Genomic DNA, 26,256 nt, shown 5'->3' with positions numbered 1-26,256 from the left:
GAATTTAGAAGAGAGATGCACTACCACTGACTTCATAACAGGGTGTGTAGATTTATACAAAATGTTTCTAATACAGGAAGGAGCAGGCTAAATTCTTTTCCTTTTAAACAAAAACTCACATATTAATTTTATTTCCTCATAGAATAATATTTTATTTTAATTGTCAAGCCCCTTTACTTAGGTACGATGGACATAAAAATTCTGTGCATGTTGAATGTATGCAAGTAGATGACTTCATAGAAAAGTACACATCTGTGAAACCAACACCATAATCTACGGCAAAAGCCTGTCCATCGCCTAAAAAGTGGTTTTCCACCTTATTTATTATTTTTTGTTTGTGATGAGGAGACTTCTGGTCTCTTTTTTAGGACAATTTTCAGAATACAATATGGTGTTGTTAACTACAGGCACTATGCTGTCCAGTTACTAATTCAGAACTTCCTCCTCTTCAACTAAAATTTGGCACTCTTTGACTAACAACTCCTTGTACCCTATTACCCTGTCCCCAGTCCCTGACAATGTTGTTCCTATGAATTTGACTATTTTAGATTCATTACCCATACACACCACTGCTTGATCATTTTTTTCATAAAACAAAACGAAAAACCCCTCCAGTCTTTCTCATCTTTGTTCCAGATACGTAATGACTGCTCATTTTGTACTAATACAAATTTAACATCCTGATCTGACCCTTTAAGAAGGTCTGCAGAGTTAGGATGTTTGTGTTTGAATTTTTTTTGTCACTTACTAGCTAAATGACTCAAGCAAGATAAAAACACACTGTATTCATATGATCCTCACCTGTGAAATTCAGATAGTAATAGCATCCAGGCCATGGGATGATTTTGAGAATTTAATGAGTTGAAATATGAAAAGAATTTAGAAAGGTGCATATTAGAGACCATTAACTTCTGAATAAATTTAACTATTGTAATGGCCAAATATTGCATTGTACCAAAATTCATAGGTTGACATCTAATCACCCACAGTGGTATTAGGAGGTGAGTTTTGTCAGTAGTGATTAGATCATACAGCAGAGCCCTCATGAATGGGATTGGTGCCCTTAAAAAGAGACCCTAGTGTGAGCGTCCCCACCTCCCACCCCAGCCCATATGTGAGAGTCCTCATGTGCTGATACACTGAGAAAGCACCATTTATAAACCAGGATATGAACTCCCACCAGACACTGAATCTGTTGGTGTCTTGTCTTGGATTTCCCAGCCTCCAGAACTCTGAGAAATAAACACTATCCAGTATATGGCATTTTGTTATAACAGACAACTACCATCAAGTAATTCTTTTCCTGATGATGTATATACAAGGAACAGGTTATAATCAGCTGATTACCCCATTAAAAATGATAAAAAACTAAGTCCTATGATTATTTCCATTCACATTCCCCCCAAAATGACCAAGAATCATCAGTTATAACTACCTATCTACTCATGTGACCATTTTAATGTATACATCAATATTTTTCATAATTAAAATTTAGACTTTTGCTTTACTTTGGAGGAAAAAGAGAGAGGATGGCACTATAAAATTGAGCAAAATAAGAAAAAAAAAAAAGGAAATTTGGAAAGCACCAAAAAATACAGGGCTAAACTTTCTGCCACATATTTTTGTTAAAAATAGTTTTAATTTATTTGATTACTGACTTTGATTTCTGAATATGAAAACCAAGTCACTTATCATGTCTCACCACCTTATGATGTATTTTAAACTAAAGCAAGATTGTATATATGAATAAAATTCTGAGCTGTAGTTTGTGCATCAACTCTGTCTGGAAATGTTTGTTGTTTCCCTGAAAACACTAGATATTTCAGTGAAAAGGTTAGGACACAACTCTACCGCTAATGCCAAGGAGCATGTCAACTTCAGTCATTAAGTATCTCACCCGTAATCGATTTGATAGTTTCACTTGATACGGTTTGTCCAATTAAGTCATATTGAACTAAGCTGGATGATTCCTTTGGCACTTCGACTGACTTCTCTGGCCCTTTTGTCCAGGTGTAGATCATCTCACTCTTCGGATATGCATCTGAATGAGAGCACAGATGGTTCAAGTCAGTGCTCTCTTTTCATTAGCACTGGTGTCCAACACGGAAGAATGTTACACATGTCCAAAAAAACTGAGTACATACAAATGATATTCATTTTGATTTATCATTTGTCATTCATTATGAAGATGTCCATTATTTAAAAAACTGGACTATTAAATAGTCTTACAACTCGGCAGAATTGCTTTTACGCCAAAATGTTGGGGGAGGGGAGATTGAAACTGAAACATTTACAATCTTCCATATGCATCAATTTTCATAGGTGTGATTCCATGCTAATAGGATAAGCCATTGAAAAGCAGATATGTTAAACCCCTGAACAATACTATCAAACTCCTACTTCTTCCACCTCTAACTCATCAAAGATCGACCAATACTGACATCTTCCATCCTGATGCAGTTCTGCCATTTAGAAGCACAGCAGTTGTTGCCTATAATGACATAACAGAAAAAAAATCCTACTGGTGGGAGAGCTCTCCAGGGGCCACCTATTCTGGATTCTGCCTCTGGGCAAAATCCAGGCTATTTAGGAACCATTCTACAGTGACAACTGGCATTGCTGTTTGTAAAACTCTCCAGGGAATATAATTATACAACCAGTTCCACTACCTTTAAACTCTTACAATCAGTACATTTTCCCTTCCATCTTCAACAAATCCCTCCCAGCAGCAATTTAGACCCATTTGCTATTGTTCAGTTCAAATCGAGACCAGCTGCTTGCCTCCCAGACTACCCAGAACAGATCGTCTGGCTCACACACAAATAGCTCAAAAGAACCAAAATGAATGTTGTGCCACCCCCCTTCCTTCAAACCATCCGAAAATGGCTAGAGCACAGTAGGTCCTCAGTGAAATTCTTTTAATTCTACAAAAGGAGCTGATACCTAGGGAGACTCTCTTTACAAACAACCTTGCAAAACAAGCTATGAGGCTCCTGTTGCCACTGAGCACTTTACAGTTATGTGTCAGTGTTTACCTCCTGAAGTATATTCATACTTTGTCATATTTAAAACCCCTGTCTTTTATGTTCTTGTCCATTACATTTTAAATCAGGCATCCTTCTTTTTGCTACCCTTCCTTCCTAGAATAAACTCTTTCCTCAACTTTCTTATTCCTCTGAATTATAAATAAAGTGAAATAATATTTTCCTATTTCCTGAGTCACTGAGTAGGGTGCGACTCTTTAACCCTCAGTCCAAAACACCACGTACCAAGATGTGATTTCTTTACTTCTTTGCTTTATACAAACACTCCCTGAGCACCAGCTATCTTCAAGTCACTCTTTCTATGAGAACTAGAGGGTATAAGAGATGCAAAAAACTTCCTCTAAATAAGAAGTGTCTTAAATGAAATTTGAATTATTATAGCACAAATGGATTTTAATTTTGGACAGGATGAGACCACTCTATCTGTGTATTTTTCTGATTTATCTTCTCTCATTAAGTCATTGGTCACGAAGCAAATGATTTATCTCTGGCTTCAAGTTAGCCCACTGAATATTGTAATACCGGGGGTTATAAAAAGAATGATGACTGGAGATCCTCATTAAGTTAAGCGAGGAGCAAGGATAACAGCAGGACACAGTTTCACAATCAGTACAACTAAGAGTCTGAAGCAATAGTAAAAGCCAGCATCTATTTTTGTTAGATTCTGATTGAATCAAATACTTGAGGCTGACCTTAGAAGAGGCAATCACATTTTGCTACCACCTCAGAGATGGGAGCTTGAGGAAGGGAATAGTAGATATTTTTTTTCTGATTTGTTCAGCTCATCCTCTTGCTTTCAACTCTACAAAATTTCCCTCACTCATCTAGCCCAGTCCTCCTCCTAGGGGACCATCCTCTTCTAATCTACTGCGTCTTCACGTGTACAAAACCCAACGCCTCTAACTCTTCTGTGCTGCACTCTGGCCTTTCCAAAATCCAAACCCCATGCAAAAGCTAAAGGGAAACTGTGGAAGTGTCAATCAGAGGATGCCACGCCTCTTTGTAAAACTTTCCAAGGCTCCTCAAAGTTTAGGTAGAATCCAAGCTCTTGAATGTGGTAGATAAGTGCAATATGAACTCCGACCACACCTCCTTCTATGTGATTGTGGGGCTTTAAATACTTTTATTCCAACAGTCCTGCTTACGTTATTTTAACCCATGTCATATCTGGAAGCTCTGAATCTTCTCTGGCTTTCTCCCAATACTGCCATAAAGGGCTCTGCTTGAAATGTAAACTTTCAAGTTGCCAAAATAACTTTCTATGTCATATCACCAGTACATGGAGTTCAGAGGTCCTTAAATGTCACCACAGACCCCCAACTATTAATTATGACTCTGTTTACCTCTACTATGTATACAAGTGGGTTTCTTGCTTTGTGGAGGAAAAGAGGTTGCTTTTCTTTATTTATTTTAAAATACTAATTAATGAATGGTCTCCTAAAAATCAAACTTCATACTGTCATTTTTGTCTTGGACACAACTTAACTGTTGGATCATGAAAAATCACATGCTTATATTAATATTATCTGCTTGCATGAGGAAATCACAATTTCTAACAATATTCTTATTGTAACTTACAACTCCCAAATTTCAAAGGGCAAGCATGACCATCCATGGGAAAATCCACCAATCTCATGGGACACTCCGCACTTATGGTGAGTCTATGATGGAAAAATGCAATTAAATAAAATCAATCCTTTCTTAATAATTTTATAGCTCCTTAAAATGGAAAGGAGAGGAAGAAGGAAGGGAGGGAGGAGTTGAGGGAAAACAGGATAAAATGGAAAGAAGGAAAAAGAAAACATTACCTCATTGTATATAAAATAGTGCCATTTCTCATAATTCTAAAAAGCTTATTTGGAGCTGTCATATTATGTGAAACAGATTTCTTTCCATTCCTGAAGAAAGTATCAGGGGTCCACACTTTTGTTACCATCATATTATTCAATCTCAAGATTTCAATAGGGCCATCATATTTGAGTCTTTTGTCAATCCATGTCTGTCTGAAGAATACATCCATTGTGTATTCCTAAGGAAATCAGTTGTGATATACTCAAATCACAGATGACTACATATAAATATACAGAAAGAATGCAAGTGTAGCCTCTTTCCAACTAAAAAAATGCCTGCCCCAAATGAAATTAACAGGAGAGGAAATGAACTTAAATCAATGGAGCAAAAATATTCTCAGCAATTAGAATATATTATGTCCATTTTAGTACCTTTGTCTTCCACATTCGTAAGAAATAAATTACCACACATATTAATCATTCAAGAATAATTACTGTAATTAAATGAAACTGCCAGCACCGGTAATTACAGTTGTGCTTTACTTTAGACCAGATAGCAAAAATCAGTCAAATGTGTAACAAATATCATTGCATAATTAATCATAAAATTGAAGGCATTTCTTTAAGACAAAGTATACTATGTAAAAGATTAATTTTATTTTCACAAAGGTTATTAACATTAGTCAAATAACCCAAGGATTTCACATCACCAATAGTCTAAGGTCAAGGAGAAAAAATAAAGTACGTTCTTTATCATGGACAATAAATATATTTAATATTATAGTATTACTGAATGGATGAATTTCTCTTGAATAATTTCTGTTTTTTTTAAGCTCTTTAAGCATGAGAGAGGGGTGGGAGAGTAGGGTAGTGGTAAGAAGCAAATACTATTTGCAATTAGTAGTACAGTACAGTGTATACAATTATTTTATAAGAAAACTAATTATAATTTTGTCCTCCAAAGTTTTCTAAAAAAAAAAAAAAAAAAACAAGGAAGCACACAAGCAAAACACTACACACAGTTTGTGCAATGGGGATTAGTAAAAATGTTCCTTTTGTTGAGAATGACTCCAAATCAACAAATACTGAAATGTTAGAGCTGAAAGGCAAATTCAGTGTCTAATTCTTTATTACTATTTAGTAGAGTAGGTCACTCTTTTGGCTTTCCAGCTTTGTGCTGACTGATGAGAAAATAAATATTAATTGCCTTCTTTTCTGACATACTTTCTTCAAATCTCAAAAGGTACATTAAATTTCCCAAATACCTACCATTTCAACATCAGAAACAGGTCCAAAGCTGGTGACATATATGTCAGTTTTTACTTCAGTAACAGGACCTAGTAGGTTTGAAGTAAATAAGTGTGAAAAATAATTATCTTTTTTACAGACTAGGAGAGTTAGTTAATTAAAGAATAAATACAGATACATCATATCATGTGTTTATAAGCATTTTATGTTTTCAGTGAGCTAATGAATCTCTACAAAAAAAAAAAAATGTAGACCAAAGCACAACAAAACTGGAAAATAGTGTTTACATAAAGGAAAAGAGAAACCCCAATTACTTACCAGGAACCTTGTTTCTTCAAAGATACATCACCCCTGGGCACTGTTACAACAGGCAGTGCAGATACACAAAAGCTTTCAGTCTTTGTGATTTTTTTAGAGCCCATCATGGATTGGCCCCTAAAGAAGTAAGCTGTTAAAAAGAGGATATGTGGCCACAGAAGCGAAGAGAAGAAAAACCATAAACACTGTAAGGAATGCATCTTTGGAGAGTTGAGGGTACTGGTAGATGACTTTAAGAGTGATCCCTGTCATCTGTAACAACAGGCTCACCATCCACTGGTGATTGGGAGCAAAGACAGCCCTCCTTAAAGTCACACCTATTCGTGCTCTGCCACTTACTGCTGTGTGATGTTGGACAAGTCACTGAAGCCCTTGGTAGCAGCAATCACACCTGTTGGGCAACATTTTGATAGAGACAAAATGATGTTGCTGAAGTAAGATGCTGAGCGAGGTCATTCTCTCATGAAATTATTCATTCCATATCAGTTTTGTTTGGCTTCTGATAATTGTCACAACTGAGACTCTTTTCTATGTCTAAATAAGACTGGTTCTTGAACAACTATGTGGGTATTTTGGAAGAAAACAAAGGTGGCACCATGGCAACGTTTTAGCTAATAAAGATCACTCCCACAATCTGGGTTTAGCATGATGTTGAAAAATCTGGGATTTTGGAGTTCAAATTTGGCTCTAACACCTCTAATTGTATGACCTTGGTCAAGGATCCTCCCAGGTAAAGATGATTTTAATGAGTATTAAGTTGCTAGATATTTAGTTTCTAATTCAATTCTCTATGAACTTTTTGAAGTAACCTCAATGTTAAGTCACACATCCTATCATCAGAACTTGTTATGCTCAATAATGGCAGTAGTTATTATAGATAATATAACATTTTATTATTAATAAAAATAGAAAAATAGTTGCCCCCTTGCACATTATTTCCTTAAATGATGATTTATAATACTGTATGGCCAGGGGCTAAATACTCCACAAGTGATCAAAATAACATCTGCTATCAAGATGATATATCTCCCCTGGATATTGGTTTGGAAATTACATTTATGCCAAAAAAAGGCAAAAAGTAGTTGGTACAGCTTAATGACCTAGGTCTGAAGTTATTCTCATAAAAATGAAACTGAGTATTTCTCACTCTAAAGGGTGAATATTGAGCCATACAAGGAAAGATAGCTGGAGGGAGAATGACAAAATTTTTTTATTGAATAAGTATTGTAAGAAAAAAAAATATCACTACAGCCTTTGGAAGTACGGTGAGAGAAAAAGTATAAATCAGCCTAATCTACCCAGTGTTCACTTTTAAAATGTCATATCTCTGGAAAGCACATAAGTTTACTAAATTTTCATTGAAATGAAAAATTGGAAGCAACAGAAATAGTAGTAATGAGTTCATTGGAGCTAAATTGTTTGGTCCAGCAACAATAAGGTAATCCAGGAAGCAGAGAGTGTATATTGAACCCCAGAAGAATTAAGTTTTATCAAATGGATTCAAGAGTTGGAGAAATCACTTTGTTAGATTTCTAAAGATAATTGTGAAAGTATTAAAGAGCAGAAATAATATATGAGAGGTCTTCAGAAAGTTCATGGAAATGTGCATTATGAAGAAGCTATCGTGCTCGCTTCGGCAGCACATATACTGAAGAAGCTATGAATTAATTTCATGAAAACAACTTAATTTATAACTATTTTCTCATGAACTTTTGGACTATCTTCATATCATTGAGCCATGGCAACAGGAGATAAGTTGCTCAGAACAATTAAGGTTGCTTACATCCTGACAACTGGCCTATTTGACAAGATTTTCATGAAATCAAAAGCTAGTTTGGGGGCCAGTACTGTGGAGCAGAGGGTTAAAGCTCTGGCCAACAGAGCAAGCATCCCATATGGGTGCCAGTTCAGGACCCAGCTGCTCCACTTCCTATCCAACTCTCTGCTATGGCCTGGGAAAGCAGTAGAAGATGGCCCAAGTCCTTGATCCCCTGCACCCACGTGGGAGACCCAGAAGAAGCTCCTGGCTCCTGGCTTTGGATCAGCGAAACTCCGGCACTTGCAGCTAATTGGAGAGTGAAGCATTGGATGGAAGACCTCTCTCTCTCTCTCTCTGCCTCTCCTCTCTCTGAGTAACTATGACTTTTGAATAAATAAATAAATCTTTTTTAAAAGTTAGTTTGAAGATCAGTTTAGGAAGTTATTCTCACACTTTCAACTAACTAAAGTGTGAGAATAACTCCAACTACATAAGTAGCCCCCAGAGGGCTTATTATAGCACAGATTTCTGGATGCTACCCCTAGATTAGCTAATTTAGAAGGTTTAATGTGGAGTATCACAATTTTCATTTCTAACACATTCTTAGGGAAGGCTGTTAACTTTAGTTTACACACAGTGTTCACCTGTTTTCTAGATCAATATTTACAATACTGCATCTTATAAAATATTAATGCCATAGGTGTTTCAAGGAGAGGAATTCTAGGAGAAAGAGGAAGTAGGCCACGCCAATAATTTCCTTCATAAGTTTATTTTAAGATGTACAACTGGGGGCCAGTTGCTGTGGCAAAGCAGGTAAAGCCACCACCTGCAACACTGGCATCCCATATGGGTACCAGTTCAAGACCTGGCTGCTCTACTTCCAATCCAGCTCCCTACTAATGCACCTGGGAAAGCAGAAGAAGATGGCTTGAGTTCTTGGGCCCTTGCACCCATGGGAGACCTGAAAGAAGCTCCTGGCTGCTGGCTGTGGCCTGACCCAGCCCTGGCTGTTGTAGCCATTTGGGGAATGAACCAGTGCATGGAAGATGTCTGTGTCTTTCTGTCTCTCCTCTCTCTCTCTCTGTAGCTCTGCCTTTAAAATAAATAAATAAATTTTTTTAAATATGTAACTGTATATTAATTCTTGTAGTTATAGTGATTCTATAGTAATAATAACAGGCATTGTCAAATTCTTACATAACACAGTGTTTTCAATGATTCTTGAAAAATGCTTTGTGTTAAGAGTTATAACCTTGGTATTTGTGGCATTGTTCCATAACTTCTAAACATAATTACAACACAAATCCTTGAGTTTCATATCCTAAAAACATGATTACTTTGGGTTTTCATTGGGACACTCATTTAATAAATTTTTATTGAGTGAGCCCCAGATGTATGCCAGGTTCCATGTAAGGTCCTGATGCTTTAGTGGTAAACAAGACTGCCAAGGTCCCTGCTTCAAAAAGTTAAAAGAGTATAAATAGTAAAGAAACAAATCAAATGACAGAATTCTACAATTTATAAGAGGATAAAAACCCAGTTTTGTAAGATAGTAAAAGAAAAGAGGGAGCACTCCTGATTTGGTTAGAGTTAATTCTTCAGAGCAGTGACTTTAAAAATTTATTTGGGCTGGGGGAGGAGAAAGTCCCCATTGACAGATTCCCAGGATGGCTGGGAGGCCAAAGCAGAAGAATGGAATCAGGAACTCAATCCAGGCTTTCTGCATTGGTAGCATGAACCCCAATTACTTGAGCCATTGAGGCTGCCTCCTAGAGTTCCATTAACAGGAAGTTGGAACCAGGAGCCAGGCTTAGGTGTCATTATTAAAGAGAGTTATCCAACCTGATCACTCCAATGTGAGATATGGGCAGTGACTTTTAAACTGAAACTGTAAAGATGAGCATGAGAAACTGGGAGAGCTAGAACTAAGTTCCAGGAGGAGAGAACTACAAGGGGAAAAGGCCAGAGGCAACAAAAGGAGTTTAGTGTATTCAGGAACTTTCTAGAAAAGAGGCTAGTAGAACTGAAGCAAAGCAAGCGAAGAAGAAAATGATAAGAAATGAAAGCCACAAAGACAGAATGGAAGCCAGGATGCAGTGGACACAGCACCATTCCTGAGCCCTGGCATCTTTTAAGCGACATATTTATAATATAGGTTTATGGTGATCATTGCTAAAACTACATGGAGAAAAACTTGTAGAAATGCCAGTGAAAGACAGCGAAATGCATAAAGAGGTGACAGCTGAATTACATTTCCTCCAAATTCATATGCTGAAATCCAAATTCTCAGAACATTGCAATGGGATCATAATTGGAAATAGGGGATTGCAAGTGATAACTAAGCTAAACAAGGTCACTAGGATGGATCTAATCCAATATACTGCTATCCCTATAAGAAGTGACTGGGACGCAGATACTCAGAAGAAAAGAAGGCCAGCTGCAACCAAGGAGAAAGGTCACAGAAGAAACCAAACTGGATGACACCTTAATGCTCCTAGAACTGTGTTGTGGTGCAGCTGGGTGAGCCACAACTTGGGACACCCACATCCCATAACACAATACAGCAGATAAGCTTCAGATTTGGCTTCATGCCCATGCACCTGGGAAGGCAATGAATGATGGCTTAGTACTTAGGGCCCTACCACCCATGAGACAGACCCAGATGAAATTCCTGGCTCCTGGCTTTGGCCTGACCCAGTCCTCGCTGTTTCAGGCATTGGGAGAGTGAACCAGAGATGAAAGACCTCTCTATCTCTCTCTGTCTCTTATCTGCCTCTCTCTGTGTGTATGTCTCTCTAAAACTTTCTTTCAAATTGATTTTTAAAAATAATTATAGCTGGCGCCGCGGCTCAGTAGGCTAATCCTCCGCCTTGGGGTGCCGGCACACCGGGTTCTAGTCCCGGTAGGGGCACCGATCCTGTCCCGGTTGCCCCTCTTTCAGGCCAGCTCTCTGCTGTGGCCAGGGAGTGCAGTGGAGGATGGCCCAAGTTCTTGGGCCCTGCACCCCATGGGAGACCAGGAGAAGCACCTGGCTCCTGCCATCAGATCAGCGTGGTGCGCCGGCCGCAGCGCACCAACCGCGGCGGCCATTGGAGGGTGAACAAACGGCAAAAAGGAAGACCTTTCTCTCTGTCTCCCTCTACTGTCCACTCTGCCTGTCAAAAATAAAAAAAATAATAATTATAAAACATTAATTTTTATATTTAAGCATCCATTATGTTACTTTTTTAAGGGAGCCCTAGCAAAAGAATACAGAGATTAATCATTTTTCATATGCTCTTTTTTTCTCCTGGTTTTCCTCTGATATTCAGTCTAACTCTACCTTTGTTTATAGGCTATGGTAAGAAGTTTGATTTGTATCCCAGGGTCATCAGTAGACCACTGACAGCTTGAATTATATGGTTGAATTATGTGCTTTTTCTAAAATTATTCCAGCAAATATGTGGGAAATAAATTATAGGAAGACAAAAGTAGATAAAGGACTATTATCCCAGTGACATTGGAAGAATGGTGATCCAGACGAAGAATGTGACATGGAGATCAAAGGGCAGACTTGCGTGCAACTGAACACAGAGGATAGGCTTTTCCCAATGAACAAGAAGCAGAGATACTATAACTGGTAAATAGTCAAGACAGGACACCAGGCTCCCCACCATTGCTATTTCATTTAATCCTCACACCACACTCAGAAGGTGCTATTATCATGAGAATTTCAAAGATCTGGACACTGGGCTTCTATAGGTCACATATTGTGTGACAGAGCCAAAATTCTAATTCCCTGATACTGATATTAAAAGTGTGTTCTAGCAGGGCCAGCGCTGTGACATAGTAAGCTAAGCCTCTAACTGAAGCAGTAGCAATCCCATATGGGAACAGGTTTGTGTCCTAGCTGCTCCTCTTCCGATCCAGCTCTCTGCTATGGCCTGGGAAAGCAGTGGAAGATGGCCCAAGTGCTTGGGTCTCTGCATCCATGTGGGAAACCTGGAAGAGGCTCCAGGCTCCTGACTTCGGACTGGTGCAGTTCCAGCCATTGTGGCCATTTGGGGAGTGAACCAGAAGATGGAAGAATGCTCTCTCTGACTCACTCTGTGTGTGTGTGTGTCTGTAACTCTGCCTCTCAAATAAACAAAACTTTCACAAATTATACCGTAAAATAACAAGTCAATAATTGGTTGCTTAAGCAAATGTGGAATTTTGTGTCTAGCATATAACATGCTCTATATATATTTCCCATTTTGTTCATAAAGTTTCTAAATTCTGTTCCTTTTTATGGCTTTACTCTCATTCTGGTTATAGTCTCTTTGATTCTACCCTTAACAGTGGAAAAAGTCCAAATTAGGTGCTGAATAGCTATATATTTAATGGTGATCCTAATATCATTCCAGTAGTGACTTTAAGCACCCTCCCAAGGAAAACTTAGTGTGATTCATTTGCTAATCAGTTAACCTAAAAATATTTCCCATGAAAGTAGAAATTATGTCTTGTTTATATGTGTTTCCTCTCCTAGAACCAATCTCAGGCCTTAAATGTAAATATCTGTAATAAATTAGTTGTCAAGGAATAATGGTTGGCCGGTGCCATGGCTCAATTGGCTAATCCTCTGCCTGCAGTGCCGGCACCCCGGTTCTAGTCCCGGTTGGGGTGCTGGATTCCGTCCTGGTTGCTCCTCTTCCAGTCCAGCTCTCTGCTGTGGCCCAGAAGGGCAGTGGAGGATGGTTGGGCCCTGCACCTGCATGGGAGACCAGGAGGAAGCACCTGGCTCCTGGTTTTGGATTGGCGCAGCGCGCCGGCCGTAGCAGCCATTTGGGGGGTGAACCAACGAAAGGAAGACCTTTCTCTCTGTCTCTCTCTCTCTCTCTCTCTCTCTCATTGTCTAACTCTGCCTGTCAAAAAAAAAAAAATGGTCACTAAGCAATTAAGAATAATTTTTAAACACTTCCTCTAATACTATTGTTTAGGGTGTTGAAATCAACCTTACTAAGAGCATAATTGCATAGAAATAATAAAACCAGATAATTTTAAACCTGTTGGGAAGGACTTCTTCCCATAATTTTATATGGACTCATCTAATATAGAAGACATCTCTTATATTAAAATCTTACTTCTTTGATTATGAAGAAATAGGTTTACTTTAATTCTCAAAATATAGTGGATGGTCCATAAGGCAAACAAGGTGATCTTCAACAGTCTTTGGGAGAAAGAACTAAGATCAGCAAGACCAGTTCAGGGAAACAGCCTCCTCTAACGGATGAAGATAACTTGCCAGTTAAGTAGGAAAGCAGTTAGCAATGCATCAGAAAATTTCCAACTGTTTATTTTACTTTGGCAATATAGACCTGGTTACAGGGTGCCTATTTTCATTTTAGTTCAAAAATCATGTCCAATTTGCTGTTACATTATGAGAAAGACCTGATCTTGAAACTAGTTAATCCTTGCTCTCTCCACATCGCCACTCTCTCCAGCTATGAACTTGAGGAAACTTGAAAACCAGAATGTTTTTTAGCTACTTACATCATTCATCCACCTACATCTTACAGAACTCCAGCAACATGTCTCCAAAAATGAAGAGACTTACAATACGTAAGAGCTACAACTAGAACTCTAAGCAAAATATGTAAAGAAATCTCAAAATGTGCTGTCATTAACAAAAACATTAAAATAGACATCTACTGATATCATTGAGAAAACAGAAAACAAGTTCTGTTTTCTTCTACTTAGAAGACATTAAAGTTTACTGAAATCTAAATCATATGGGTCTGCTATCAATCCCAGTCTACTTTGTAAATAATATAAGCCACACAATCAATAAGAAAATCAAAAAACAATGAAAATAAGCAATTCTTAGAAGAGAAATACTTCAGGCCAATAGATATTTGAAAACAAGTTTAACCACATTAGAAAAAAAAAACAAAAAAAAATTAAAATAACTACACAATAAAATATCATTTGAAGTCGTTCACTGTGTACATACATATATACACATATATTCAACTCTCTACAGTTTTAAAGTATACATGGATCCTAAATCTCATGTCCATTGTGTAAAGGGTGTTTGATTTTGTAAACTAACCATGGAAAACAGTTTGGCATTATCTTGTCAAGTAGAACTCCCACTTACACTAGGATCCAGAAAAATCCATTCCTGGAGATATATGCAAAAGAAACTCTTGCACATTTACAGCAGGGAATTTGGGCCAGAATATTCACAGCAATATAATGTTGGAAGCAAGCAAAAAGCCTACTGCCAACAGAGCAGAGAATAAACTGATTCTTGTGCTATGGGAATATCACACGGTAGTTAATATGAATGATCTAGCAACATCAACAGAATGAATCTTAGCAGCATGCAACTAAGTAAAAAAAAGCATCAAAAGATTATATATAGCAGGCCCAAAACAAGCAAATATTTTAAACACACTTTAAAAACTAAAGATGACCCAAAATGAAATACAGAGAAATCTTGTTAAATAATTTCAAAAAGAATCAAAAGGGAGATTACTTTAGGTAAGGAAGACAGCAAGGTAGGATGGGGGAAGCACACACTAGAATAAAAGTTGTTGTCAAAGTCTCACTTTTTGTGCTGATCGGTGATTTTACTGGTATGCTTATTATATTTTAATAGATAAATGGATGAATGAAAAGAAGGTATATGTGGGCCAATGAAGAGAATGTCTCATGAACCAAGGATTATTTACCCAGAATTCAATTCTAAGCACCTAAAAAGTATCAGAGTATAAGGCAGCAATCTTTAATGATACACAAATGCAAGCTGATGTATTTTTCCATCTAAAAGAATCTAATAACTCAGTGATGTATTACCTAAATATCTACCAATGCACAATATCCTATGATCTATGTTTTACAGTGCCTATTTCAGGAAACTCTAAATGCATTTTGCACATCATTATCCTAAATAAATGTAAATATATGATAGCACAACTTTTTATATATTACATAGAACATAAGAAAATGAGTTTGCATTCTGTATTGCATATTCTTTGTGTTCTCAAAGACACCTTACTTTCAGCTTTCTCTTCCCTCCACTTTCATATTAAATCAACTCCTACTAGATTATTCTCAGTAGTACACAGTCATTTTACTCTATGAGAGGGTCTTCAAAAACCTCATGGAAATGTGTATAATGAAAAAACTATACTTGTATTTCAAAAAATTGTTGCACAAAAATAAACTTATCTTCTAACTCAAGTTTTCTACAAATTTTTTCAAGTGCCCTTGTATTTGCAGTCTTATAAAAAGGCAGTCCTCCCCCTTTCTCCTCCCTGTCATATTTAAACTTCTGAAAAAGAGTCTGTATACACTGCTTCTAATCCTTCCCTTCCTATTAATTTCATTGTTTATTCTACTCTGGTTTTCATGATCAGGATCCACTAAAATACCTTCTGTCAATAGCATAGCTTTTCTCCATGCATAGCATTTCTCCTACATACTTAAAAAGTAATCCAATTTTTCCAATTTTTAAAAAAAGCTGTTTCAATTTTACCTGCTTCCCTCTACTATGCCATTTCTCTTTTCCTTTATACAAATGCCCAGAAAATAACTTCTCCCATTCTCTCTCAAACACATTCAGTCATTCACACATTCACACTCATCATATCACCAAAACTCTTGTCAAAATCACTGAAGATGCACACATTGATAAATAAATTTTAAGTACATACTTTTTTTTGATTTGTTGGGAGAAGTTGACTTAACCAATCAATCCTCCTTTCTGAAACATTTTTTTGTTTATTTAACATTTTTTTTAACTTTAATTATACTCTCTCTATTTCCCTACTCAAAGCCTAACAGGCCACTCTTCAGTCTCCCCGGAGCAAAGATTCCTTCACCTCTCTTCCCATCCCTAACACTGGAGACATCAGAGCTCAATACCTGTAACTCTTCTTTACTGCCCTTAATCCCCCTGATATTCTCTTTAGTCTTCAGCTTTAAATACCCAGGCTCATCTCCATGTGATACCTAGTAGGCATCTCAAGTTAACACACCACACACAAATTGTTCTTTTATACCCTAATCAGCTTCCACCACAGTCTTGACAAATCCATTTTCCTGGGTGTTCAAGTCAAAAGCTTTGGAGTCAGCCCTGACATCCCATATGCTAGCTGTTGTCAGTTGAATCCAACTTCAAAATATAGCCAGAAGCCATTTATTTCTAGAAATTTACAAACTTCTCTGCTACCAGCTGGGTCTAAGTGCCCATCACCTGTTGTCTCATTTGTTGTGAAAAACTTCCCCACAGCTGTCCTGACCTCCAACCAGGAGTTCTCAACACAACAGCCAAGGTGAGCCTTAAAATGAGTCATCTCAGGACCTCCCCCTGCTAAAATTCCTCCAATGACTTCTCATCTGACTCAGAGTAACAGGACAGTCCTTACCAGCCTGCAGGCTTTACCCATCCTCATCCTTCTATCCCACTGGTCCCTTCTACCATCTCAGTCCTCTGAAATTTCATTGCAGCAACACTGCTGCCCATGCTTACCATGAGTGCACCTGGAATTCTTTCTCACAACAAGACCCTACCTCAAGTGCAGCTTTTGCTCTTACCCACTTACAGTCAATGTTCAAATATCATCTTCTCAGCTACCCAGGTTAATACTGAGACAATATATTACTCTATAGCAATTCATATTACTTTATGGGAGTTTGAGCTTTCTAGTACTTATAGCACCATCTGAGAATTCTATATTTTACTTATTTCTCTTGCTTATTTCCTGTCTTTTCCATTAGAGTAGGCCTCATGAGGACAAGGAATTACACAGTTCTCCCTACCTATAAACAACATCATCTTTGCTCAGTTTCTCAAAATGGGAATCAGTAAATTTTACATTCATTATAATTTACCACTAATTTTATCTAATTGACCACTCTAACAGCAATTATTTGTCAAATTAAGCCTTTGAAATATATCTATTTTACCCACTTATATCAATATTTGCCACATCTAATAACATACTCCAAGTGATCATCTACTTAATGGAGAGCCCCACCCCCCAGAAAGAGAAAGCTTCTTCACTGGGGTCCTTATTTCCAGTACTGGAAACACCTTCTTTCCTAAGCTTTCTTTTGTAGGCCAGCCAGATGGATTATATTGACACCTAAGCCATGAAGTCAATATTGCTGCTTAAAGAACTCCAGGGACTTCCAGGTTCATTAAGAGAATAATCCGGCCGGCACCGTGGCTCAACAGGCTAATCCTTCGCCTTGCGGCGCAGGCACACCGGGTTCTAGTCCCGGTCGGGGCATCGGATTCTGTTCCGGTTGCCCCTCTTCCAGGCCAGCTCTCTGCTGTGGCCCGGAAGTGCAGTGGAGGATGGCCCAAGTGCTTGGGCCCTGCACCCCATGGGAGACCAGGAGAAGCACCTGGCTCCTGCCATCAGATCAGCGCCTTGCGCCGGCCACAGCGCGCCGCCCGCGGCGGCCATTGGAGGGTGAACCAATGGCAAAGGAAGACCTTTCTCTCTGTCTCTCTCTCTCTCACTGTCCACTCTGCCTGTCCAAAAAAAAGAGAGAGAGAGAGAATAATCCAACTTCCTTTGCAGGATTCCAAAGGCCTTATATGACCTGACCTCTCCTCACCACCCCACCGAATTCTTAGAGAGTCTTCCTCTTACTTTCTGGCTACAGGCACACCAGACTCCTCTCACTGTTTGAATGACACTAATTTAAATTTATTTTCTATCTTTGGATCTTTGGACTTGTGTTCTGTTTTCTTCCTGAGAATAACCTTTACCTTTACATTTTCCAAGCCTAGTACCTTTAGGTCTCTACTAAAGACATTGACCACTATCACTGAAGTAGATTCCTCACTTAATTTTTTATCTCCCTTGCAAGCTGTTAGATTTTTCCCATATCATCTTCATTTAATCATTGCTATTTTTATCTCTCTACCTTGTTTAGCTGTAAAGTCTATGAGGATCAATACTGGGTCAATACTGGGTCGGAATCACATCTTCACAACACAATATTGTTCCCAACACTTTGCAGTCTCCCAGTACACATGAATGAATGTGACAAATCAGAAGAAAATGAAGGCTAACTTTCTATTGCCCTGTGGATTTGATGAGTTCTTGACATCTGTATATTTTAAAAAACATATTCTCTTGACATTCAATTAATAAAGCCTGAATATGCCACAGAAATTTAATTTTCAGAATAAGATATAGATCATCTATAAATACTGCTAAAACAATTTGACATACCGTAAAACATCCAAGTTAACCTAAACATATGGAATTTTGCATGTAAAACTTCTCCATCTTAAATGTTATTAAAGGTAGAATGAAAGCTCTCATTTTACTTCTTTGGAAAAAATGGAGTTTTGTTTAGTATAAGACTCATTCAATTTAGTAACAGGAATATCTGTTCAGGAAATTTTGATTCTTGTTAAATAAGATGAAGCAAAAACAGAAAGTAAAACAGTCCTCAGAAGGGGATATAGCAACAGACTAGCTGCCTGATTAAGGGTTTTAGAACCAGAGTGTGGGCTGTGACCCTAAATACTAGCTGTAGGGTTCTTGGACAGTTTGTTGGAACTTTTCCCAGTCTCTCTCCAATAGAAAGATGATGTTTTCTCTGTTTATCACTTGCATTTTTGTTACAATCTTCATAAATATTGCTTGTGAAAATGTTTTCAAACCCATAAAGGACCCCACTAATGTGAAATCCTACTCTGTTAGTGAGCAACTTTGCAAAATTGGCCCTAATGATCTCGTTCTATTTCAGAGAGGTTATAGAATGTGCCCCAACAGGAAAAACCATCTATATTTGAAGTACTTATTATTCTGTAGAATGTGCCTCAAAAGATTGAGACGCACAAAAGGCCGTGCAATCTTTAAGATAAATTCAGAATGGGTAAGGGCAGGGTCTCTAAGCTTTCTCTGGGTGGCTAGTGCCCTAGTCATTCATTGTTAAGAAGGACAAGTAAGTGTTCAAAGTGGGCTGGAGCAAGGAGGGATGATCTTCTATTTCCTTTTTGGAAAAACCCACTGGTGTGCCACTTCTAAGCAGGTGCAAACTACTTCAGGATCATTGCAACTGATTTGTCACAGGCTCAAAGAACCACATTCTTTCAGAAGTCCCAACCCAGCATCTCTCCCCATGCCTCCTTCCTTCTCTTCTCACCTTTTCCCCTTTTCTTCTCCAGTGGGAGAACCTGGGGACAAAGGAGAGAAGATCCTGGAGGGATGAAAAGAAGAGTACCATTCCAGTTCCTTTTATTTCCCCATCGCAAGCTGTGCTGCTGAGTTAAAAATATGTAATTTAGTTTCCAAATCTATTTCAACCCCTGCCTGGCCTACTGAGCAATCACATACCATCCAATTTCAATTCAAATCTTTGCTTTTAGCTTTATTTTAAATAGAACACAGCAAAGTTGTATAAACAGATAAAAAGTAAATGTTCCACAAAGAGCAGAAGCAGGATTAAAGGAACCAGGAAGTCAACTTGTATTTATAGCATACTGGTCAAAATCTGAATTGTTTTCATTTTATTTTTAAAATGCCAAAATTTCCACAAAGTGTAAAATGTCATAAGAGAGATCAAACTAAAAGTTTGGTCTAACTACATATGTAAAAGTTTGTGCTAGCTATAATTTTTCTTATTATTTTTCATGGTGTACATTTACAGCTTCCTGTAGACAGATAATACAGTTTCTGCAGATGATAATCATGATTCCTCTGTCTCAATTGGAATACTGCACATTTACAAAAATGACCCACTTCTAAAAAGTGAATTACAAATACCGCAGTTATTTATGAGCACAGCCAAAAAATGCATGGTGGGTGCTATGCAGTAAACTTTTAATGATCAGCCAACTTCTATAAAAGTACAGTTAATTTCTTAAATTCAACCCCTTTTCATAAAGCTATAAGGATATAATCTCTAGGTGGATAATGCAAATTACTTGGCAGTATTAAGTGAGATGACAAATTATGTTCATGGTAAAAAAGGTTCATTTACAACGGACCCCTTCTTCCTCTTACATTTATAACTTACTTTATAAGCAGTTTGGCAGATACTATTTTGACTTTCAACAGTTAATAATAAAACCATTATGATTTCATTTGGTAACTTTTCACTTTCATTTATGTTCCGTGACATCAATTCTCTAATAAATATTTAAACCATTGTGATTTGCTATTCCTGTTTTTTCTTTCTTTACTTGAAATGTCAAGTTGAAAACCTCTATAGGTAGTTAAATCCCATTTTATTGATAAATGTAGTCCTAAATGGTGTCACATCGTCTGAAAAATTCTCCACAAAACTATTTTTGACCTAAAATGATAATTTCCTAGTCACTTATGAAAGATCATGCCTTGACAAATGATTCATTTCTGCTCTGAAGTTCTCTGTTCAGATCTGCACGACGGCAAATGCAGTGTGGGCAACCTATCTCTGCAGAGGCAGCAGGAACAGAACCAAGAGAAACTTTCTTCCTTCTCACCCATCTTTATCGCACTCAACCCTCAAATACTGAATCAGTTCCTTCAAGAGCTACCCCAAATCTCAATGGCTGGGGATTCACAAGACCTGATCCCCATCTACCATTAAGATGTTCTATGCCTTGTGTGTATCATTTTCCCTTTTTAGTCCTCGGTGCCCTCATCTGTTAAATGAGAAAACCAGGCAAAGGAACTCCAAGGAATCATCAGCTCTCCTCCAACCAGCCCTATTTTGTCTCCAACAATTCTTACTAAATTGGACCACACTGAAACCTCTTTTCCAAAGTTATACTGTTCCTCACTCTTTCCATTCTCCATTCTCCAGCCACTTTCAATAGGAAGCATAAAATTTCTCTGTGCTTCTAATGCTGTGATACAAATCGAATCACACAGTATCTGATATCCAAATCTGCATGCATTTACGTTTTACGTCTATAACCTGACCTCAGCTCACATCCTGTCTGGCCCCCTACTAACTGTGAACTCAGACCAGATTTCACAAGCTTCCATTTCATTACCTGTAAAATGGGAATAACAATGGCTTTCCTCTTAGGTGTTGCCAGAGTTAAAGAGAGAAATGCTTGTAGAACCTTTAATATATATGAAAATGTAATTAAATAAGTCCTATATTGGTGGATGCTATTGTCACTCGAACTGCTGCTACTAAAATATAAGCTCAAGGGCCAGTGTTTGGCACAGCAGTTAAGATGCCTCTTGGGATGCCTTTATCCCATGTCAGAGTCTCTGCATTCTTGCACATGCTGCACTTCAGACTCCACCCTGGGGGAAGCAGGTGACAGTTCAAGTGGTTGGATCTCTATCACTCATTTGTGAGACCCGGATTGAGTTTCTGGCTCCTGACTTTGGTTTGGCCCAGCTTTGGCGGTTGCAGGCATTTTTGGGGTAAATCAGCATATGGGAGCTCTCTTTATCGCTATTTCTCTCTTTCAAAATAAATATAATTAATTAACTATAAAAATATAACTGCCTACATAACAGATTAGGCCTAGTTCAACTCCTTTGCTGAAGGGAACTAGCTCACGTATTGGAAAAAACAGGGACTTTGCCATCAGAAGACCTTAGCCAACTCTATGACCAGCACCCTAGCAAGTCCCTTGTCCTTGCTCAACTGGACCCTTTATATCTAGAGCTCTGTGAACCTAGTGTTTGGCACAAAGCTTGCCACATAGATTCTCCTTTCATATGCAAATGAAATAAGAACAGGAAAAAGACCAGCGATACTATTAATGGATGAGCCTCTAGTGCGCCTTTTATAAATGTTTGCTGAAGGAAGAAAGGCTCAACAGCTCTGGGTCCAAAGCCTCAGGGAGGAAAGCAAATGTCATGTCTCCAAAGAAAGTAAAAAATGTACCCTGCTTTAGAAGAGGACAGGCAAGGACTGGGTTCCCTAGCAAAGCAGGCAGCTTAGTGCCTTAGATCCACGTCCTGGCCTGAGAGCTCTGGGCAGAGGGTCGGACACGTGGGAGGACAGAGGACTTGGGATCAGCTGCCTTCAGAAAGACCTGCACTGGGCCAACCGGCCAGGCTCAGCCAAACTCCATTGTGGGGCACGGCAGAGCCCTGAGTTTCCATTTTTGACTCTTCCCCTCCAACCTCCCCCACCCAACAGTCAGGTCCCCGGAGGTAATTAATGTGGGGGAGAGGCAAAGCTCCTGAGGGGGCAGGGAGATGGGAATGGAGGAGTGGGGGCGGGCTTCTTGTCACAGGTCTCACTGAGAGGGGGTGGGGGAGGCAGGCAGGGGGGGAGGAAGAGGGAAAGCTAGAGGGAGAGGTATTTCTTTTGCATACCTACTGACTTTCCCACAGAGAGACAGACAGGCAGACGGAGAGACCAGAGGGACAGACGGGACACACGCGTGCACTTGCAATCGTACCCCCAAATCCGGGACGAAGCCTGTTGTCATAACCATCCAGCAAACTGTCCAAGATGCGGGTGAAATTTTCCGAGCACAATTTCTCCTCCTTGTGGTTCTGTCCTGGGGATTCGTTTAAACTGTAAGCGCAAAAATAAATAAATAAATAAATAAATAAATAAATAAATAAATAAAACGGGGGCGGAAAGGACTATTTTAAGAACTGATCAGCGAACAGGTGGAAGCAGGTTTGCCTTCTAGGGATTGAGTCCCTACAAGAAGCAGAGCTGGGGGTTGGAATGCGGAAGACCAAAATGGTCAGGAAAAGCGCACCCCACGCGCACACAACCCAGCACCAACACGCTTCCCGGACCCTGAGTCCCTCGTGTGTGCTCTGCTTCTACGCGGTCACAGGAAAGCCTAGCTGTGGCCCCAGACTCGGATCTTGCAACGGAGACAGGAACATCTGCTTAGCCCAGGGGGAAGCGGGTGGCTGGAGCGGGCCAGGAGCCCACCGCTTCTCCGCCTTCCCCTGGCCCCACCACACCCGCGCGGAACTCACCAAGCCGCCAGGCACAGGCAGTGCAGGAGGGCGAAACTGACCGCGGCGGACAGCGCGATCGCGGGCACCTTCTTGGCAGAAACCATCTTCGCAACATGCCATACTTCAAGCCGGTTCACGTTCCCAGGCTCTCAAGACGCCCAGAGCAGAGTGCGTGGAGAGGCCGGAGCGGCTCCCGCGGCGCGCGCACTCTCGCCGGCGCTCCGCCAGCCCGAGCCGCGGTGGGCGTGAGTGCGCGCCGGCCAGGGGAGGCGGAACCTGCCTCCGCGCCCCCTCCCGCTGCCGCGCGGGTTCGCTGGGTGAGTGGAGCCGTGCATGCCGCTGCACACCGCGCACCCTTTCGCGCCCGCGCCCAGCGCCTCCCAGAGGAATAACTTGGGCGCGCTGGCGAGCACGGCTGAGCGAGTTTGGGGCGACCTGTAACTCTGGCGGCCCGGACCCTGGCCGCGACGCCGCAGGAGGGTCCCCCACCTGCAGCTGTGTTGGGCCTTCCTTTCTCCCTCCTGTTCCCCCCTCCCTTGCGCGAAGATTCGGATCTAACCCAGGAGGCTGCTAGGTTGTGTGACGACCCGGTCTGTACCCATTGTCAAAGGGCGGGATGACTGGGTTTGCTGGGCGTGAAGGTGGGAGGCGGTGGTGAGCCCAGGGATTCAAGAGTGTGCAAAAACAGCTTCTGGGAGCTGGGGCAGTTGCAAACGAAAGAAGATTTGGCCTGGTTGGAGGGGTTACAACTCCCTGGGCAGAATGGCCAAACTCTTGGGAAGTGGCCTGGAGCTTCAAGCCATAGTCAGATCATTTGCCAAACTATTGCTTTATAGATGCGAAATTTCTTTGCCCGGCACCCGCCGCCCTCCGCTTGGCTGCTCCATCTTTCTCTAGAGGGAAGGGCAGACACAGAGGCCCGGGAGCTCTGCTCATCACGACTTTCAGTTCCTGGAGCGCTGGACTTGCTTCCGTTTCAGAATGGAGCTAAATTCCGTCCAGAGCTGGACGCCCGGGATTCTGGAGAAGAAAGAGAACAGAAAAAAACTGCAAGACAGAGAGAGACGATACAGTGATTAAAATGGAGGGGACAAGTCCACTTATGTGATTTGGAAGGCAGAGTAACAGAGAGATCATCCATCTGCTGGTTCACTCCCCAAATGACAGAAATAGTCGGGAATGGGCCCGGCCCTACCTAAGAGCCTTGAACACCATTGGTGTCTCCCAGGTGCGTGGCAGGATCACCTGCTGCCTCCCAGGTGCATTAACAGTATGCTGGATCAGAAGCAGAGTAGCCTGGATTCCAACAGGCACTCTAATAGGGGATGCAGGCTTACCCAGGAGGGCATAGCCCCTTTCACCCCATGTCGGCCCTAGAACAAGTCTTAACTTATTTATAATTTGAAAGGGAACACTAAGCACTGTGACTTTTGTGTTCTCTCTCTGTCTCTCTTTTTTTAAGATTTCATTTATTTATTTGAGAAGTAGAGTTACAGACAGAGAAAGGGAGAGACAGAGAGAGAGGTCTTCCGTCAACTGGTTCACTCCCTAAATGGCCCCATTGGCTGCAGCTGGGTGGATCCAAAGGCAGGAGCCAGGAGCTTCTTTCTGATCTTCCATACGGGTGCAGGAGCCCAAGCATCAGATCCATCATTTAACTGCTTTCCCAGGCCATAGCAGAGAGCTGGATTGGAAGAGGAACAGCCGGAATTCAAACTGGCCATTTGGGATGCACGCGGAGGACAAATCCGCTTCACCATAGCGCCGGCCCCTAGTGTTCTCTTAAATAAACGACTTCTGAAAGGTTGTTTTTTTTTGTTTGTTTGTTTGTTTGTTTGTTTTTTTAAGATATATCTATTTAATTGAAGGCAGAATTACACACACAGAGAGGCATAGAGGGAGAGAGATCTTTCATCCACTGGTTTACACTGGTGACAAAGGCTAGAGCTGGGCTGATCAGGAGCCAGGAGCTTGGGTCTCACACATGGGTGCAGGGGCCCAAGCACTTGGGTCATCTTCCAAAGCTTTCCCAGGCACATTAGCAGGGAGTTGAATGGGAAGTAGAGCAGCCAGACTCAAACCAGCACCCACATAGGATGTCGGCTCTGCAAACAGGGGCTTATCCTGTTGTGCCACCGTGCTGGCCCCTCCACATAAAATCTTATAATACACTTTATTATCATAAGAGTACATCTAATTGTATTGTTTCTCAAATCTTAATATTTTCCTATACTTTCTCAAACCTAAATCAGTATTTTCTGAACTATTTCCCTTACAATTTCCACTTTAAACCTTTATATATCAAAAATAAACAATCAAAACAAAGTTCCATGTTGTTGAAGACAAGCAATTTTAAATATATGAAACTAATCCCTTCAAATAAAAAGAGCATTCTTCCTTTCCGTGTAGTTTCTTTCTTTCTTATTTGACAGGTAGAGTTACAGACAGTGAGAAAGAGAAACAGAGAGAAAGGTCTTCCTTCCGTTGGTTCACTCCCCAAATGGCCGCTATGCCAATCGGAATCCAAGAGCCAGGTGCTTCTTCCTGATCTCCCATGCAGGTGCAGGGGCCCAAGCACTTGGGTCATCCTCCACTGCCTTCCCGGGCCACAGCAGAGAGCTGGACTGCAAGAGGAGCAACCGGGACTAGAATCCGGTGCCCATATGGGATGCCGGTGCTGCAGGCGGAGGATTAACCAAGTGAGCCACAGCTCCAGCCCCTGTATAGTTACTTTCAATTACACTTTTGTTAACTAGCCTACACTTTTGTTAACTTAAATTCAGCTGAAGAAAATATTAATTGTTTTTAGTATTTATCATTTATATTACTATTTATTATTGTAGCTCACAACCTCTCATTCATCCTACTTAAAGAAGATATGTGTTGAGTTTTACTAACTAAAATCTTTTTTAAAAATATATTGCCTGTCGCATGAGCTTTTTTAAAATTCCAGCATCCCCCAAATTTACAATTTGCCTTAAGTTTATATATCATTAAATAAGCTCTTGCTTTCCGTGTAAATTCCTATTCATGATGACTCGAGACTGTGAGTGTATTCTTCTGATATAGATGTGCAGAAATATGAAGATATGAAAAATGTGTCCATATCTTCTTTTTTCATTTATTTTTATCAAAAGATTTATATATTTTTTAAAAGGCAGTATTACAGAGAGATAGAGAGATCTTCCATCAGCTTGTCGACTCCCAAAATTGCCACAACA

General features: G+C 40.0%; 1 protein-coding gene across 2 annotated transcripts in view; it reads right to left on the bottom strand.

Moving 5' to 3' along the window:
* The window catches only part of GABRA4 (gamma-aminobutyric acid type A receptor subunit alpha4), a 74,754-nt gene extending 51,604 nt beyond the window's left edge, over positions 1-23,150 (bottom strand). For both annotated transcript variants that reach the window (XM_062212926.1, XM_062212927.1), the window contains exons 1-6: positions 23,122-23,150; positions 22,513-22,631; positions 6,104-6,171; positions 4,853-5,073; positions 4,623-4,705; positions 1,898-2,041 (exon numbers count right to left, since the gene is read on the bottom strand). In XM_062212926.1, coding sequence (XP_062068910.1) covers positions 1,898-2,041; positions 4,623-4,705; positions 4,853-5,073; positions 6,104-6,171; positions 22,513-22,631; positions 23,122-23,150 — 664 coding nt within the window. The remainder of the gene's footprint in view (positions 1-1,897; positions 2,042-4,622; positions 4,706-4,852; positions 5,074-6,103; positions 6,172-22,512; positions 22,632-23,121) is intronic.
* Between the last annotated feature and the right edge of the window lie 3,106 nt (positions 23,151-26,256).

Source organism: Lepus europaeus, chromosome 16, assembly GCF_033115175.1.
Source record: "Lepus europaeus isolate LE1 chromosome 16, mLepTim1.pri, whole genome shotgun sequence".
NCBI lineage: Eukaryota > Metazoa > Chordata > Mammalia > Lagomorpha > Leporidae > Lepus > Lepus europaeus.
Note: the sequence above shows the minus strand (reverse complement) of the source record. Positions and strands in the feature narration are given on the sequence as shown.